The sequence below is a fragment of the Haliotis rubra genome, unplaced genomic scaffold (assembly GCF_003918875.1).
Source record: "Haliotis rubra isolate DU_JTF1 unplaced genomic scaffold, ASM391887v1 Scf6, whole genome shotgun sequence".
Lineage (NCBI taxonomy): Eukaryota > Metazoa > Mollusca > Gastropoda > Lepetellida > Haliotidae > Haliotis > Haliotis rubra.
This window is the reverse complement of record NW_025767301.1, coordinates 3,710,983-3,724,274: the sequence shown is the minus strand read 5'-3', so window position 1 is coordinate 3,724,274 and position 13,292 is coordinate 3,710,983. Positions and strand designations below refer to the sequence as shown.

At 40.5% G+C, this 13,292-nt stretch overlaps 1 protein-coding gene across 2 annotated transcripts in view; it reads left to right on the top strand.

Annotated features, from left to right (window-relative positions):
- The window catches only part of LOC124255285 (cilia- and flagella-associated protein 61-like), a 95,278-nt gene that overhangs the window by 21,634 nt on the left and 60,352 nt on the right, over positions 1-13,292 (top strand). For both annotated transcript variants that reach the window (XM_046689154.1, XM_046689153.1), the window contains exons 14-22: positions 68-205; positions 777-845; positions 1,900-2,079; positions 2,781-2,857; positions 3,342-3,440; positions 3,867-3,953; positions 4,610-4,866; positions 5,409-5,524; positions 10,941-11,117. In XM_046689154.1, coding sequence (XP_046545110.1) covers positions 68-205; positions 777-845; positions 1,900-2,079; positions 2,781-2,857; positions 3,342-3,440; positions 3,867-3,953; positions 4,610-4,866; positions 5,409-5,524; positions 10,941-11,117 — 1,200 coding nt within the window. The remainder of the gene's footprint in view (positions 1-67; positions 206-776; positions 846-1,899; positions 2,080-2,780; positions 2,858-3,341; positions 3,441-3,866; positions 3,954-4,609; positions 4,867-5,408; positions 5,525-10,940; positions 11,118-13,292) is intronic.

Below are 13,292 nucleotides of genomic sequence, written 5' to 3'. Positions count from 1 at the left end.
CTTAGCAGTTTGTAGTCTTTTATAAAGGCATGAATGTTTCATAGCTTGTCACGACTTCTTCCCCCAGGACATTGAGTATATTCGCTCCCACTACAACATTGAGGACTTCATCTACTACAACCACCATCGCCGCGAGGATCATGCACACTTGCATCACTTTGCTCTTAACCCCATCTTCAATCATCTCTCCAAACATTTCCTTAAGGTATGGGCTCAGGTTCTGTATATTTTCAATCAAGTGGTTATCAGTGCATTTTTTTACATGTATTCATATAAGCAGTTTGAACCATATACTTTTGACTCTACCAGCCCAAACTGGTCAGTTGATTTTATTTCAAACAGATTTTAGCATTAACAATATGGACTCTTTTAAGCTAGCCACCATGTTTAGTAGAAAGAAAGAAGTTTAACCTGGTGACTTTGAAGACTGTAAAGGGCAAGATATTCCTTTTTGTAAAGCATATAAATTGGCCTGACCGGAAGTTGCATCTCTTGGCCACGCTAGAAACCGATAATGGTGGTTTTCAGTCCTCGTTTTACTTTTGGCAGCACCATACCTGTTGTCATGGGTTGATGAAAGTGGTGAACGTATGCGACCTGCATGTCATTCACCTTTCTTCCCATATCACACTGACAGGCTGTGATATACCTGGAATACTGTTCAAAGCAGTGTTAAAACAATACTCAGTGGCTCTTTGTAACTAGAATACTGCTTAAGGTGGTGGTGTTAAAACCAAGTCACTTATGTTTGCATTCTTGTATCCCATCTATTACAGGAAATTCTGCGACTGGGCCACAAGACCTGCTTGTATTATCCTTTGTATCCCCCCTACACCAAGAAAGAGGTGGGTAACAGTGACGGAGGTGGGTAACAGTGATGGAGGTGGGTAACAGTGACGGAGGTGGGTAACAGTGACAGAGATGGGTAACAGTGACTGAAGTGGCTTACAGTGACGGAGGTGGGTAGCAGTGACGGAGGTGGGTAACAGTGACTGAGGTGGGCAACAGTGACGGAGGTGGGCAACAGTGACTGAGGTGGGTTACAGTGACGGTGACTGAGGTGGGTAACAGTGGCGGAGTGGGTACGGGGGTGGGTAACAGTGATGGAGGTGTGTAACAGTGACGGAGGTGGGTAACAGTGACTGAGGTGGGTAACAGTGACGGAGGTGGGTAACAGTGACGGAGGTGGGTAACAGTGACGGAGGTGGGTTAACAGTGACAGGTGGGTTACAGTGGGAGGTAACAGTGGTGACAGTAACAGTGACTTTGTCTATACTGATGCTTCCCCTCCTTGTTAAATAAACGATGGGGATTTGGTTCCAACAGAAGTTAAACAAAAGATATAAAAGGGGCAAAACTAGTTCTTTAACTATGGCCTGCTCAGAGAGGTGGACTCTTTGCTTGTGGGATTTCTGTATCAACAGATTCAACAAGTCATGTACCAGTGAATAGAAGGCTGAGATGTTATGCAACTCAAATGTTTAGCAACAAAATACTGACATCTTCCTCTTACATTCTGTTTTTGTTTGTCCATATTTTATGTATAGTTGCACTGTATACTGAGTTGGCAATGTAGTTGATTAAAAACAATCTCACTGTTGTCAAACATCAAAGGGATATTGGAGGTATATATTTCTGTGTAGAGTTTCATTCCTTAGCTGTGCCAGGATCCAGTGATCTGCACAGGTTGTAATTCCCGACCCTCTCTGATCATATGCTAGTGGGTTTCACCAAAGGTTAATTCTATCACAACCAGTTTAAACTTTGTCTTTCTCCAACGGAACATGAAGATGATGACTAACATACAACTGAATCACTGTCAAAGCAGCATTAAACCCAACTCACTAACACACTTGTATTGGAGCAGTGATGAATGTTGGTGTTGTATTTTCACTTCAGATAGTAGATAAGCACTCCCTGGTGGGCTGCCTCAACAACCTGGTGCCTGTCCATGCCCGCCGCCAAATTGTCTACCCCCTGGCAGAGCTGGGAGACAATGCTCCCTCACAGAGAGTGCTCAAACACCAGGAGCCCTATGCCCTCAACCATATCAACAGAAAACTCACACTGGAGCCTAAGGTGAGTCCCTGGTCATTTGGAGCTATTGGGTTTTGTAAACAATTGCCATACACTGATAGAATACTGGATATTTATCTGACATGTTTTAAATAACAGCATGCGACAACATTACTGAATTGGTTGATGACGATCAAGTTCTGCAGAAACTATTACTCCTCAACTCACTTGGATTTGTGTGTTTAATTTGATTACGCTGCAAAATTGAATAAAAACGCTTTTCAGAAACATGAAATATTCCTCAAAAACAGAAGATCCATGTTGTGCAGCAACCTCGTATTTGACATCCATCAGGGCTGAATTTCAACAAACATGCGTTTCAAGTCAGTTTTGAAAGTAAAACTGACATTTACTCTACATTTACATAATAAAGTCTGTTTCAAGCTGTTTTATAAGGGGCAAGGTGACTGAAAAATGTAAAATATAATTGGGTATTTAGTATTCTTGCCACAGTTGTCAATATTTGGAGTGAACAATCTGAGTGTGTACTGGTTTTATCCTATTGTGATGGATGGTGATGATATATGCATGAATTAAATTTGACAATTTCGACATGAGAAGGCCTCCAATTTTAACCTGCCTTGGAAAGTCTTCGAAGTTGGTTACTGATTTTAACCTTGAAAAGTTTTATCATTACTTGAAAATATCACACACAAAAAAATAGGGTTTTGTATTAAACCAAGGATTTATCTGTGTTGTGTCAGGTGACCATCAATGCCAGGATTGTTGTGGTCGGAGCATCTGATGTAGGTATCTCTTTCCTGGAGACCCTGGCTTACTGGTGAGTACTGATGCTACTACTGATGAGTGAGTGAGTATGGTTTTACACTGCTTTTAGCAATATTCCAGCAATATCATGGCAAGGGGACACCAGAAATGGGCTTCACACATTGTACCCATGTGGGGAATCAAACCGGGTCTTCAGCATGATGAGCGGCGCTTTAACCACTAGGCTACCCCACCGTCCCTACTGTTAATGGTGATGGTGATGGTGATGATGATGATGATGATGAAGTAGTTTTGTTTGTTGCCACACTTATAAATAATTCAGTTATATCATGGCATGTCAGCCTAATCCTTAAGGAATTATGGGAACCTAGGTTTTCGATCACCAGATCCTAACATACTAAGGGTTTGCAACTCTGTGCAGCACACTGCATACCTTATATGTCTTTAGTCATTCGTAGGTGTAGGACAAACATTAATGAAAGTGATTTTTCCAAGCCCTGATATATATAATCCTGATCCTGTGTACTGTTTGTCAGCCCCCACCTGAGATTCAACAACCTGACATTAATCTCCCCACATGGCATCCCCGGGGAGATGGCGCCAGATACCCTCCGAGACTCGCTGCTCTCCACCAGGTAACTTGTTCCTTCAATGATATGACTTGACTTCACTCTTCTGTCCTTTGCCCCCATCCTAAAATATTAGTCACTACTACTCAGTGGCGTCATAATGGTGTTCTCTTGAAATCATAATGAGACCTAAGGGATTATGCTGAATTTGACACTGATATTTTGTCAGTCATTGCTAATTGCATGCATAAATGTATTTTAGAGTTCTAACATGTCCTTAATACACAGATTTTGCCTTCCTTGATACAGAGACTTTGCCTTCCTTAATACACAGACTTTGCCGTTTTTGATACACAGACTTTGATGTATAACTCTCATAGTCTTCCAACAAAAGCCGACATGTAGCACACTTGTGTATTGTATGTCTGCAGATGGTATGTGTATTGCGTGTCCATGTGCAGCTTGTGTATTGCGTGTCACTGTGTATTGCAGCCACTGTTACACCCAGGAGGAGTACAGCAAGAGTGCACTGCGGACATGGGTCAACGTGGTGTATGGCAAGATGTCAGCCATAGACAGGTACACTGGACTTACTGGCAGGGATCATTCTCAACGAAGATGTCTTATGCCATAAAGATTCTTCATTGCTTTCAATGACATAAAAATTTAAAATAGTGTTTTGTTTTGAAAGAAAACAATGTCAAACTGTGAAAGATCTAGGAATCTAGAACAGTGGGATTCCGATTTGTTCATGCCAGTAAAACAAAAAGAGCTTCTCCTTGATGTCATCACGTGCAGAGGGTTATCAGTGTGTTTAGAAGAAAGCTTGTCCAAAGTGCAAAACATTTGAAATTCATTTCTTCCTAACTGTTTTGTTGTCATTCTAGAAATTGGTTAATAATATGAAAACAAACAATATATTCACTTGGTTGTGGTCCTGTTTTACAATGTAAAACTCATTGAATCATTGCCAAATGCAATACTCCATCAGTTGTTATCCATAAAGGTGAATGTTTTGTCATTTATGTCCAGCTAAAATAGACCACATATTGATGTTTAATTAAACCAACAGAAATGTTCAATCCAGAAGATTCCTTAGAGTTTTTGAAGACTCTAATTATCATCTATTTGTAGAATGTCTCAAGAACTAATTGTTCAAGTTTTCTGTTAACATTCAATATTATTCATAAGAGTTATATGCTGCTAACAGTTGTGTGATTTCTTTTTCTCAACAGGAAGAAGAAGCTTGTGGTGGTGAATGGGAATGTTGTTGTCCCCTTTGACCACCTGGTCATCAGCACTGGCCAGCAGTACCAGGTCCCCTGTCCTACTGATGCTGATATTGAGGCAGGGGAGACAAACGCTGACCTTGAGAACAGCCCTGATCGCAGACACACAGGAAGTGTGCCCAAGAACCTGTTTCTGACTAATGATGCTTATGATTCTGCTGTGGCTCTGTACAGGGTTGAGAATGGTCTGCTCAAGACTGAGAGTAAGTAAGATTTAATGCATTTGACATGGCATTTTTCAATATCTGTAATGCTTAGGTACTTAGAAAAATGAGGATATAGGTTGCAGTGTAGAAAGAGCCTGATAGGGATTGGGACTTGTCAAGGATGACTTTTTTTGCTATTAATCTCTAATTTCCTGTCTCATCAATTGTTTACAGTCCTCCAAGATGATTTTAGGTCCACCGTCACATGGCTTTCTGCCAATCAGACAGTAAGGAGTGCATGTATTACTCAAGGGTTTTCTCACACAGATATAGTCTCACCTAGTAAATAGGCTTTCCTTCTTTGAAAAATGAAAAAATTGAGTTGGAGGTTTTATTTTTTAAAGAATTGATGTAAGTTCTAAATATTGAATTACGTTTCCCAAAATATTTTATTTCATGGCAAGACAGCATTCCTAGAGACAGCTTTTGAATCGGTTTTCCTAGGAACAGTTTCCTTGGTACAGCTTTCCTAAAGATGTGTCAAATTTCGGTTGTTTTATTTGCAAATTATGACTCCATCTGTTTCCTGTTTTCCCCAGAGAAAGTAGTTGTGTATGGCAACTCCCTGGATGCAGTCTGCTGTGTACAGACCTTGATGGCTGTGGGAGTGGAACCCAGCCGCATCAGTCTGGTCCAGCCACCACTAGCATACGAGGTAATAGTACTACCTTTAGGGACACTGGTATAGGTGTGAAAGGGTTAACACTGGTATAGGTGTAAAAGGGTTAATTATAAGGGATGAGCCTTGTCCAGCCACCACTAGCATACGAGAGGTAATAGTACCTACCTTTAGGGACACTGGTATAGGTGTGAAAGGGTTAGTTATAAGGGATGAGCCTTGTCCAGCCACCACTAGCATACCGAGGTAATAGTACTACCTTTTAGGGACACTGGTATAGGTGTGAAAGGGTTAGTTATAAGGGATGAGCCTTGTCCAGCCACCACTAGCATACGAGGTAATAGTACTACCTTTAGGGACACTGGTATAGGTGTGAAAGGGTTAGTTATAAGGGATGAGCCTTGTCCAGCCACCACTAGCATACGAGGTAATAGTACTACCTTTTAGGGACACTGGTATAGGTGTGAAAGGGTTAGTTATAAGGGATGAGCCTTGTCCAGCCACCACTAGCATACGAGGTAATAGTACTACCTTTTAGGGACACTGGTATAGGTGTGAAAGGGTTAGTTATAAGGGATGAGCCTTGTCCAGCCACCACTAGCATACGAGGTAATAGTACTACCTTTTAGGGACACTGGTTTAGGTGTGAAAGGGTTAGTTATAAGGGATGAGCCTTGTCCAGCCACCACTAGCATACGAGGTAATAGTACTACCTTTTAGGGACACTGGTATAGGTGTGAAAGGGTTAGTTATAAGGGATGAGCCTTGTCCAGCCACCACTAGCATACGAGGTAATAGTACTACCTTTAGGGACACTGGTATAGGTGTAAAAGGGTTAGTTATAAGGGATGAGCCTTGTCCAGCCACCACTAGCATACGAGGTAATAGTACTACCTTTTTAGGACACTGGTATAGGTGTGGAAAGGGTTAGTTATAAGGGATGAGCCTTGGTCCAGCCACCACTAGCATACGAGGTAATAGTACTACCTTTTAGGGACACTGGTATAGGTGTGAAAGGGTTAGTTATAAAGGGATGAGCCTTGTCCAGCCACCACTAGCATACAGGTAATAATAGTACTACTTTTAGGGACACTGGTTTAGGTGTGAAAGGGTTAGTTATAAGGATGAGCCTTGTCCAGCCACCACTAGCATACGAGGTAATAAGTAGTACTACCTTTAGGGACACTGGTATAGGTGTAAAAGGGTTAATTATAAGGGATGAGCCTTGTCCAGCCACCACTAGCATACAAGGTAATAGTACAACCTTTAGGGACACTGGTTTAGGTGTAAAAGGGTTAATTATAAGGGATGAGCCTTGTCCAGACACATACTGAGGTAATAGTACAACCTATAGGGACACTGGTTTAGGTGTAAAAGGGGTTAATTATAAGGGATGAGCCTTGTCCAGCCACCACTAGCATACGAGAGGTAATAGTACTACCTTTAGGGACACTGGTATAGGTGTGAAAGGGTTAAGTACAACTGAGTACAATTCTAGTAGTCCCATCTGGGATTTGAACTCACACTGTCAAGAGTAAGGCACCACATCACCAGCCTACTAGTAGACTGAGTGGGTTATAGCACTACTGACTCTGTGTGCTGGCAATTAGAAAAAAGATCATTGTGTACCCATTGTTATCAGTGCAATATGATGTCTCCAGCTGATATGACTAATAATACAATAAGATGTCATCTATCGTTTCATTATGTCACATTAGTCTCTATATACTGACTGAGCTGATGTCTCCAGCTGATATGACTAATAATACAATAAGATGTCATCTATCGTTTCATTATGTCACATTAGTCTCTATATACTGACTGAGCTGATGTCTCCAGCTGATATGACTAATAATACAATAAGATGTCATCTATCGTTTCATTATGTCACATTAGTCTCTATATACTGACTGAGCTGATGTCTCCAGCTGATATGACTAATAATACAATAAGATGTCATCTATCATTTCATTATGTCACATACTAGTAAGTCTCTATATACTGACTGAGCTGATGTCTCCAGCTGATATGACTAATAATACAATAAGATGTCATCTATCATTTCATTATGTCACATACTAGTAAGTCTCTATATACTGACTGAGCTGATGTCTCCAGCTGATATGACTAATAATACAATAAGATGTCATCTATCGTTTCATTATGTCACATTAGTCTCTATATACTGACTGAGCTGATGTCTCCAGCTGAGATCAGCAACCCATAGTTTTTCTCTTGTTTCTTAGAAATAAAGATTATAAGTAATATATGAATTCTACTTGCAACTTATCTCTTATGATCAAATGTTGAATACAATTTATTGACTGGGGAAAGATAATCTGAAGCTTACTGTTAATCTCTAATTTGTCTGCTGCAGTATTTATATACCTCGTCAATCTTTACGTTTAACTTCTTTGAGTGGAATTTTAGAAGTTGGGAAGTACAATATAGAACAAACTTTATGGATAACAACTTCTTTTTATTCGTGAGTCCGACGTTTCGATACAGATTCTTGTACCGTTGTCAAGCATAGTGGAACATGAAGAAGGGGAAGTGTATATATACTGGATGTAACAATGTAACAAAGAAAACAACATAATAACATAATTGGCTAGGCAGAAAGCTGATGAAGCCAGAGAGTAAACAGAGGACAGGCGTGGAAGCCAATGATGTACAAATAATAATAGATGCCTAGCCAATTATGTTATTATGTTGTTTTCTTTGTTACATTGTTACATCAGTAATATTTCCCCTTCTTCATGTTCCATTAAATATCTATTTAAATCACAGAATCCATAAAGTTTGTTCTATATAATCTTTGCGTTGTTGACATAATGCTGATTGGTTAATCACTACATCTATATACAAAGTGGGGAATAATTAACCCCTTGGCTTCTGAAGTAATTTGAAGAAATATTATTTAAGGGAAGAACAACTAAATTGGGTGTATGATGAATAATGTTATGACAATAGAGCATCAACTTGTTGTATAAATGTTAGGTAAGTGAAATGCATCAAATGCAAATCATAAAAAACATAAGTATATCAAGATACCTTAATACACTGAATTGATTTTCCTGACTGTTAAGTTACGCTAACAGAAATCCCATAAATCGCCACACCAGTTGTCAACTGACAGTGATGAAACTGTCAAGTGTAAAGTTGTAACACCCAAGTGATTAAAGTACTTCTCAAACTGAGCCTACGTGCCACATCTGAACTGATTAACTGTTCAACGTAATGTTCAATCCAACAGACAAGCACTTTTATTCGATTTTTAACATGCTGACTGCCACTTTAGAAGAATCTCGGCCATTTATGGTGACAGCTGGAATAGGTCAATAAATTTTGATAGCAAATTGATAATCACGTATAACACATATTGTTCGTAAAATTGTTTTCAGATATTTTGTAATAACCTGGGTACCATACTTTGTCATAAAGTATTTTGTTTCTATACATTTAAACAATAGGGTAAAACAGTTTAACACACACAGAACAATGCAAGTCAGATGTGAAGGACCTTTCTCAGAAGTGAATTTTACAATCCAAATATGAATTATTAAGCTTTGAATATGATCAATATTTATAATAACTTGTTGCATTTTCATAAAAGTATTGGCATTTTTAACTCCCTAACAATAAAGTGAACAGTATGCCCCTCCCTCCAGCTGCCTGTCCATCTGTCTCCATCTATTTTCTGTCGAGAACAGAACTGAAAACCATTGAATTCTGTTTGTTGAAACAGAACTCCTCCACAGAGCAATTGATTGGGAACTGGTGCCTTTAATCGATTTGGAATATGTTTTTTAAAATTGTTCATGAACACTACAAACCAACACATCTTATACCCATTTTGAACAATTATTTCCTGTCCCACAAAGTGATGGTAGAGATGTAAGACAGACACAACTTACAGACTGTGTCAAGTGAGTGAATGGTCCACATGGCAAGGGACTTCCAGCATTCATTTTATAGGGACGGATAACCTGTAATTCCAATTTTGAGTAAATGTTTCAATATAATCAGCACTGACATTTTGAGACAAAGTGAAGAAAAATTTATGAAATGTCAGCTCTACAGAAAAACATCACTGAAGACAGTGTATTGTGCAACTGACTGACGGAATGAATTTGTAACATTAAGAAGAATGGATGAAGTCATATAAAAATCTTCTCAACATTGAAGCACTATGATGTCATACTGCTTCAACTGACCTGTCAGCATGTAGTATTGCTAAAATAACCATGTGCATATATCAGAAAGTTGTTACACATGATTATTCAAGTATTATAAAGTTAGCTTAGATCAATGTGGAATCCTGTGTGGAACAGTCCCACCACTGTGTGGTTGCTTATACTAAGCTTCAGAATATCGTCCCACTGTCTGCCCCAGGTTGCCCTGCTCTGTTCTGCTTGTACATCCTAGGATGCTGCAGTGTAGGTTACATGTATGTCACAAACCAAGCTGTAAGGTGTACCTTGTCCCACTGTCTGCCCTACTGTCTGCCCCAGGTTGCCCTGCTCTGTTCTGCTTGTACATCCTAGGATGCTGCAGTGTAGGTTACATGTATGTCACAAACCAAGCTGTAAGGTGTACCTTGTCCCACTGTCTGCCCCACTGTCCTGCTGCCCCTGCCTTGCCCCAGTTGCCCTGCTCTGTTCTGCTTGTACATCCTAGGATGCTGCAGTGTAGGTTACATGTATGTCACAAACCAAGCTGTAAGATGTACCTTGTCCCACTGTCTGCCCCACTGTCTGCCCCTGTCTGCCCTGCCCTGTTCTGCTGATACATCCTAGGATGCTGCAGTGTAGGTTACATGTATGTCACAAACCAAGCTGTAAGATCCTAGGATGCTGCAGTGTAGGTTACATGTATGTCACAAATGTCACAAACCAAGCTGTAAGGTGTACCTTGTCCCACTGTCTGCCCCACTGTCTGCCCCACTGTCTGCCCTTGTGTGCCCTGCTCTGTTCTGCTTGTACATCCTAGGATGCTGCAGTGTAGGTTACATGTATGTCACAAACCAAGCTGTAAGGTGTACCTTGTCCCACTGTCTGCCCTGCCCTGCTGTCTGCCCTGTGCTGTTGCCCCTGCTCTGTTCTGCTTTGTCCCCACTGTACCTCTGCCCTGCCCAGTCACTGTCTGCCCTTGTGGTTGCCCTGCTCTGTTCTGCTTAGGATACATCCTAGGATGCTGCAGTGTAGGTTACATGTATGTCACAAACCAAGCTGTCTGCCCTACTGTCTGTGTACCTGCTGCAGTGTCCCCACTGTAAGGTGTACCTTGTCCCACTGTCTGCCCCACTGTCTGCCCCACTGTCTGCCCCAGGTTGCCCTGCTCTGTTCTGCTTGTACATCCTAGGATGCTGCAGTGTAGGTTACATGTATGTCACAAACCAAGCTGTAAGATGTACCTCCTTCCTGATATTGTCAGTTTGTTTTTGTTGAAGGTGACGTGTGTAAACATCCCGACTGTGGAGAAGACCATTGCAGACAATCTAGCGGCTGCTGGTGTAACTGTCCACACCAACTGCATCTTGGCTCGCTTTAATACCACTGATGATGGCAGTGAAATTACCTCCCTTGATTTTACCACCAAAAGCCGTCCTCTCAACGTACAGTGTGATGTAAGTAGTATAATAGTACAACAGTCAATTACACATATAAGCCAGCATATGGACAGTTGTATTCCTGCTCTTAGTATTTCTTGGAATATTTTGGTTTGCTGGAAACATGAAATCAGCACTGTCTGATTTCCTGAAGTGATTTGTTGAATGAAGTTTGCATTTCATGTTTGCATTCAATGCTCACATTGGAAGATGAAGCAATGGTCACCTGGGTATGCTCACATTGGAAGATGAAGCAATGGTCACCTGGGTAAATGAAGCAGTGGCCACTTTTGTAGATGGGTAGATCCAGTGGTCACATGGGTAGATGATACACATGGGTATTGATCACATGGGTAGATGAAGCAGTGGCCAAGCACATGTGACAACATAGGTAGGGTAGATGAAGCAATGATCACATGGGTAGATGAAGCAGTGGTCACATGGGTAGATGAAGCAATGGCCACATGGGTAGATGAAGCAATGATCACATGGGTAGATGAAGCCATTGGCTAAATGATCACATGGATAGATGAAGCAGTGGGAAGCAGTGGCACATGGGTAGATGAAGCAATGATCACATGGGTAGATGAAGCAGGTGGCCCACATGGCTAAATGAAGCTACATGGGTAGATTTATGGGTAAGCAGTGACCACATGGGTAGATGAGCCAGTGGCCACATGGGTAGATGAAGCAGTGGCCACATGGGTAGATGAAGCAATGATCACATGGGTAGATACACCATTGACCACATGGGTAGATGAAGCAATGATCACATGGGTGGTGACATAATTAGATTGAGCAGAGGTCACTTTGGTAGATGAAGCAGTAGAGTTTAGATTGTTTATTCTATCTAATTGCTTGAAATGATTGACTTGATTGATCAGTCTCATGCTGAGCTACTTCCTACCACCATTTCACACTTATTTTCATGTAAAACATTTGATCCACAGAGAACAAAACTTCACCATCATGGTTATTAAATCTTCACATTGTTTCATTCATGTGTAGTAATTGCAGGGTTTTACCTCGACTCACAAACATTGTTAGTTTTAAGGGTCCTGACGGACAATATGAAGGTCCTGTGAAGTAACGGTGTAAAGAACTGTATGTTTTGATAATTTCTTTAGAACCTCACGGGAATGGCTCATTGATCATGTGGACTGCTGGGTGAAATGGCACATGAAACTGCTCTGAAAGTAACGACCAAACCCTTAGCAAAGTCATAGATGTGTTGTGGGTCTATGGGTCTTTGGGTCGGTTAACACTGTATGATGTATTGTAATAGAATCACCTTGCAGCCTATCAGATATGCAGAACAGACTGTAATATCCAATCAGAGTGTGGTAAATTCAGCCCATTGATTTCATCCGGGTTGTTTCCTGAACAATGTGTTACTCTTGCTGAGAAGGAACACTTTTTCTGGGAAAACCAATTTGTTTCGAGGCAGGAGTCCTGGTGTCCTGTTCATGTTGTGTCCTTCAATTACTTTTGCAGTTTATTTTTGTGTTTGTTTTTCTCAGAAACCTTGTTACCTTGGTGCAAGTGATATACTACTGCTGCATGGATACACCCTCACATTACAGTTTATGTCGAGGAACTTAAGATCAGGTTACATCCCACTGGGTGCTCCCTACAATGTCAGCAATTAATTAATTCTCAGAATTGTGTTAAATTTATAGCTTTTAGTGCATTAATACACATTTTGATATTTAACAGCAATTACTATAGAAGACTTATTGTTTAACACAGTTTCTAGAACTCTCTGATGGCCATATATTTTGAAAATAGGAGGTTGGCTCACTTTGTGAATAAAGGACCTTGGTCATTCACATCTAGGTGCGACAATGAAGCCAGCTGGTCTGGGATACAGTTATCTCTTATTGATCATGTTAATAGCGTAAAAGCTATTAAACATCGAGAAAAACACAAACCTGTGCATGCATAATCACAGATGTGTGTTTCAGGACATGTTGAAACTGCCAAGCATGTTTTATTTATTAGCTTTGAAAAGTATGAATAATTTGTCCATGAAACAGAACAATTACGGCAGATGCAGTCTCTTACATAGTTACTAGCTTTACAAACATTGTTTAACATTGCATAATTCATGTAAATCTACTTTTCCCAAAGGGTCCAGTTTGAGTTTTGTCGTGTAAAATTGTGTGACAGTGGAGATGAGTAAAACATTAGTCT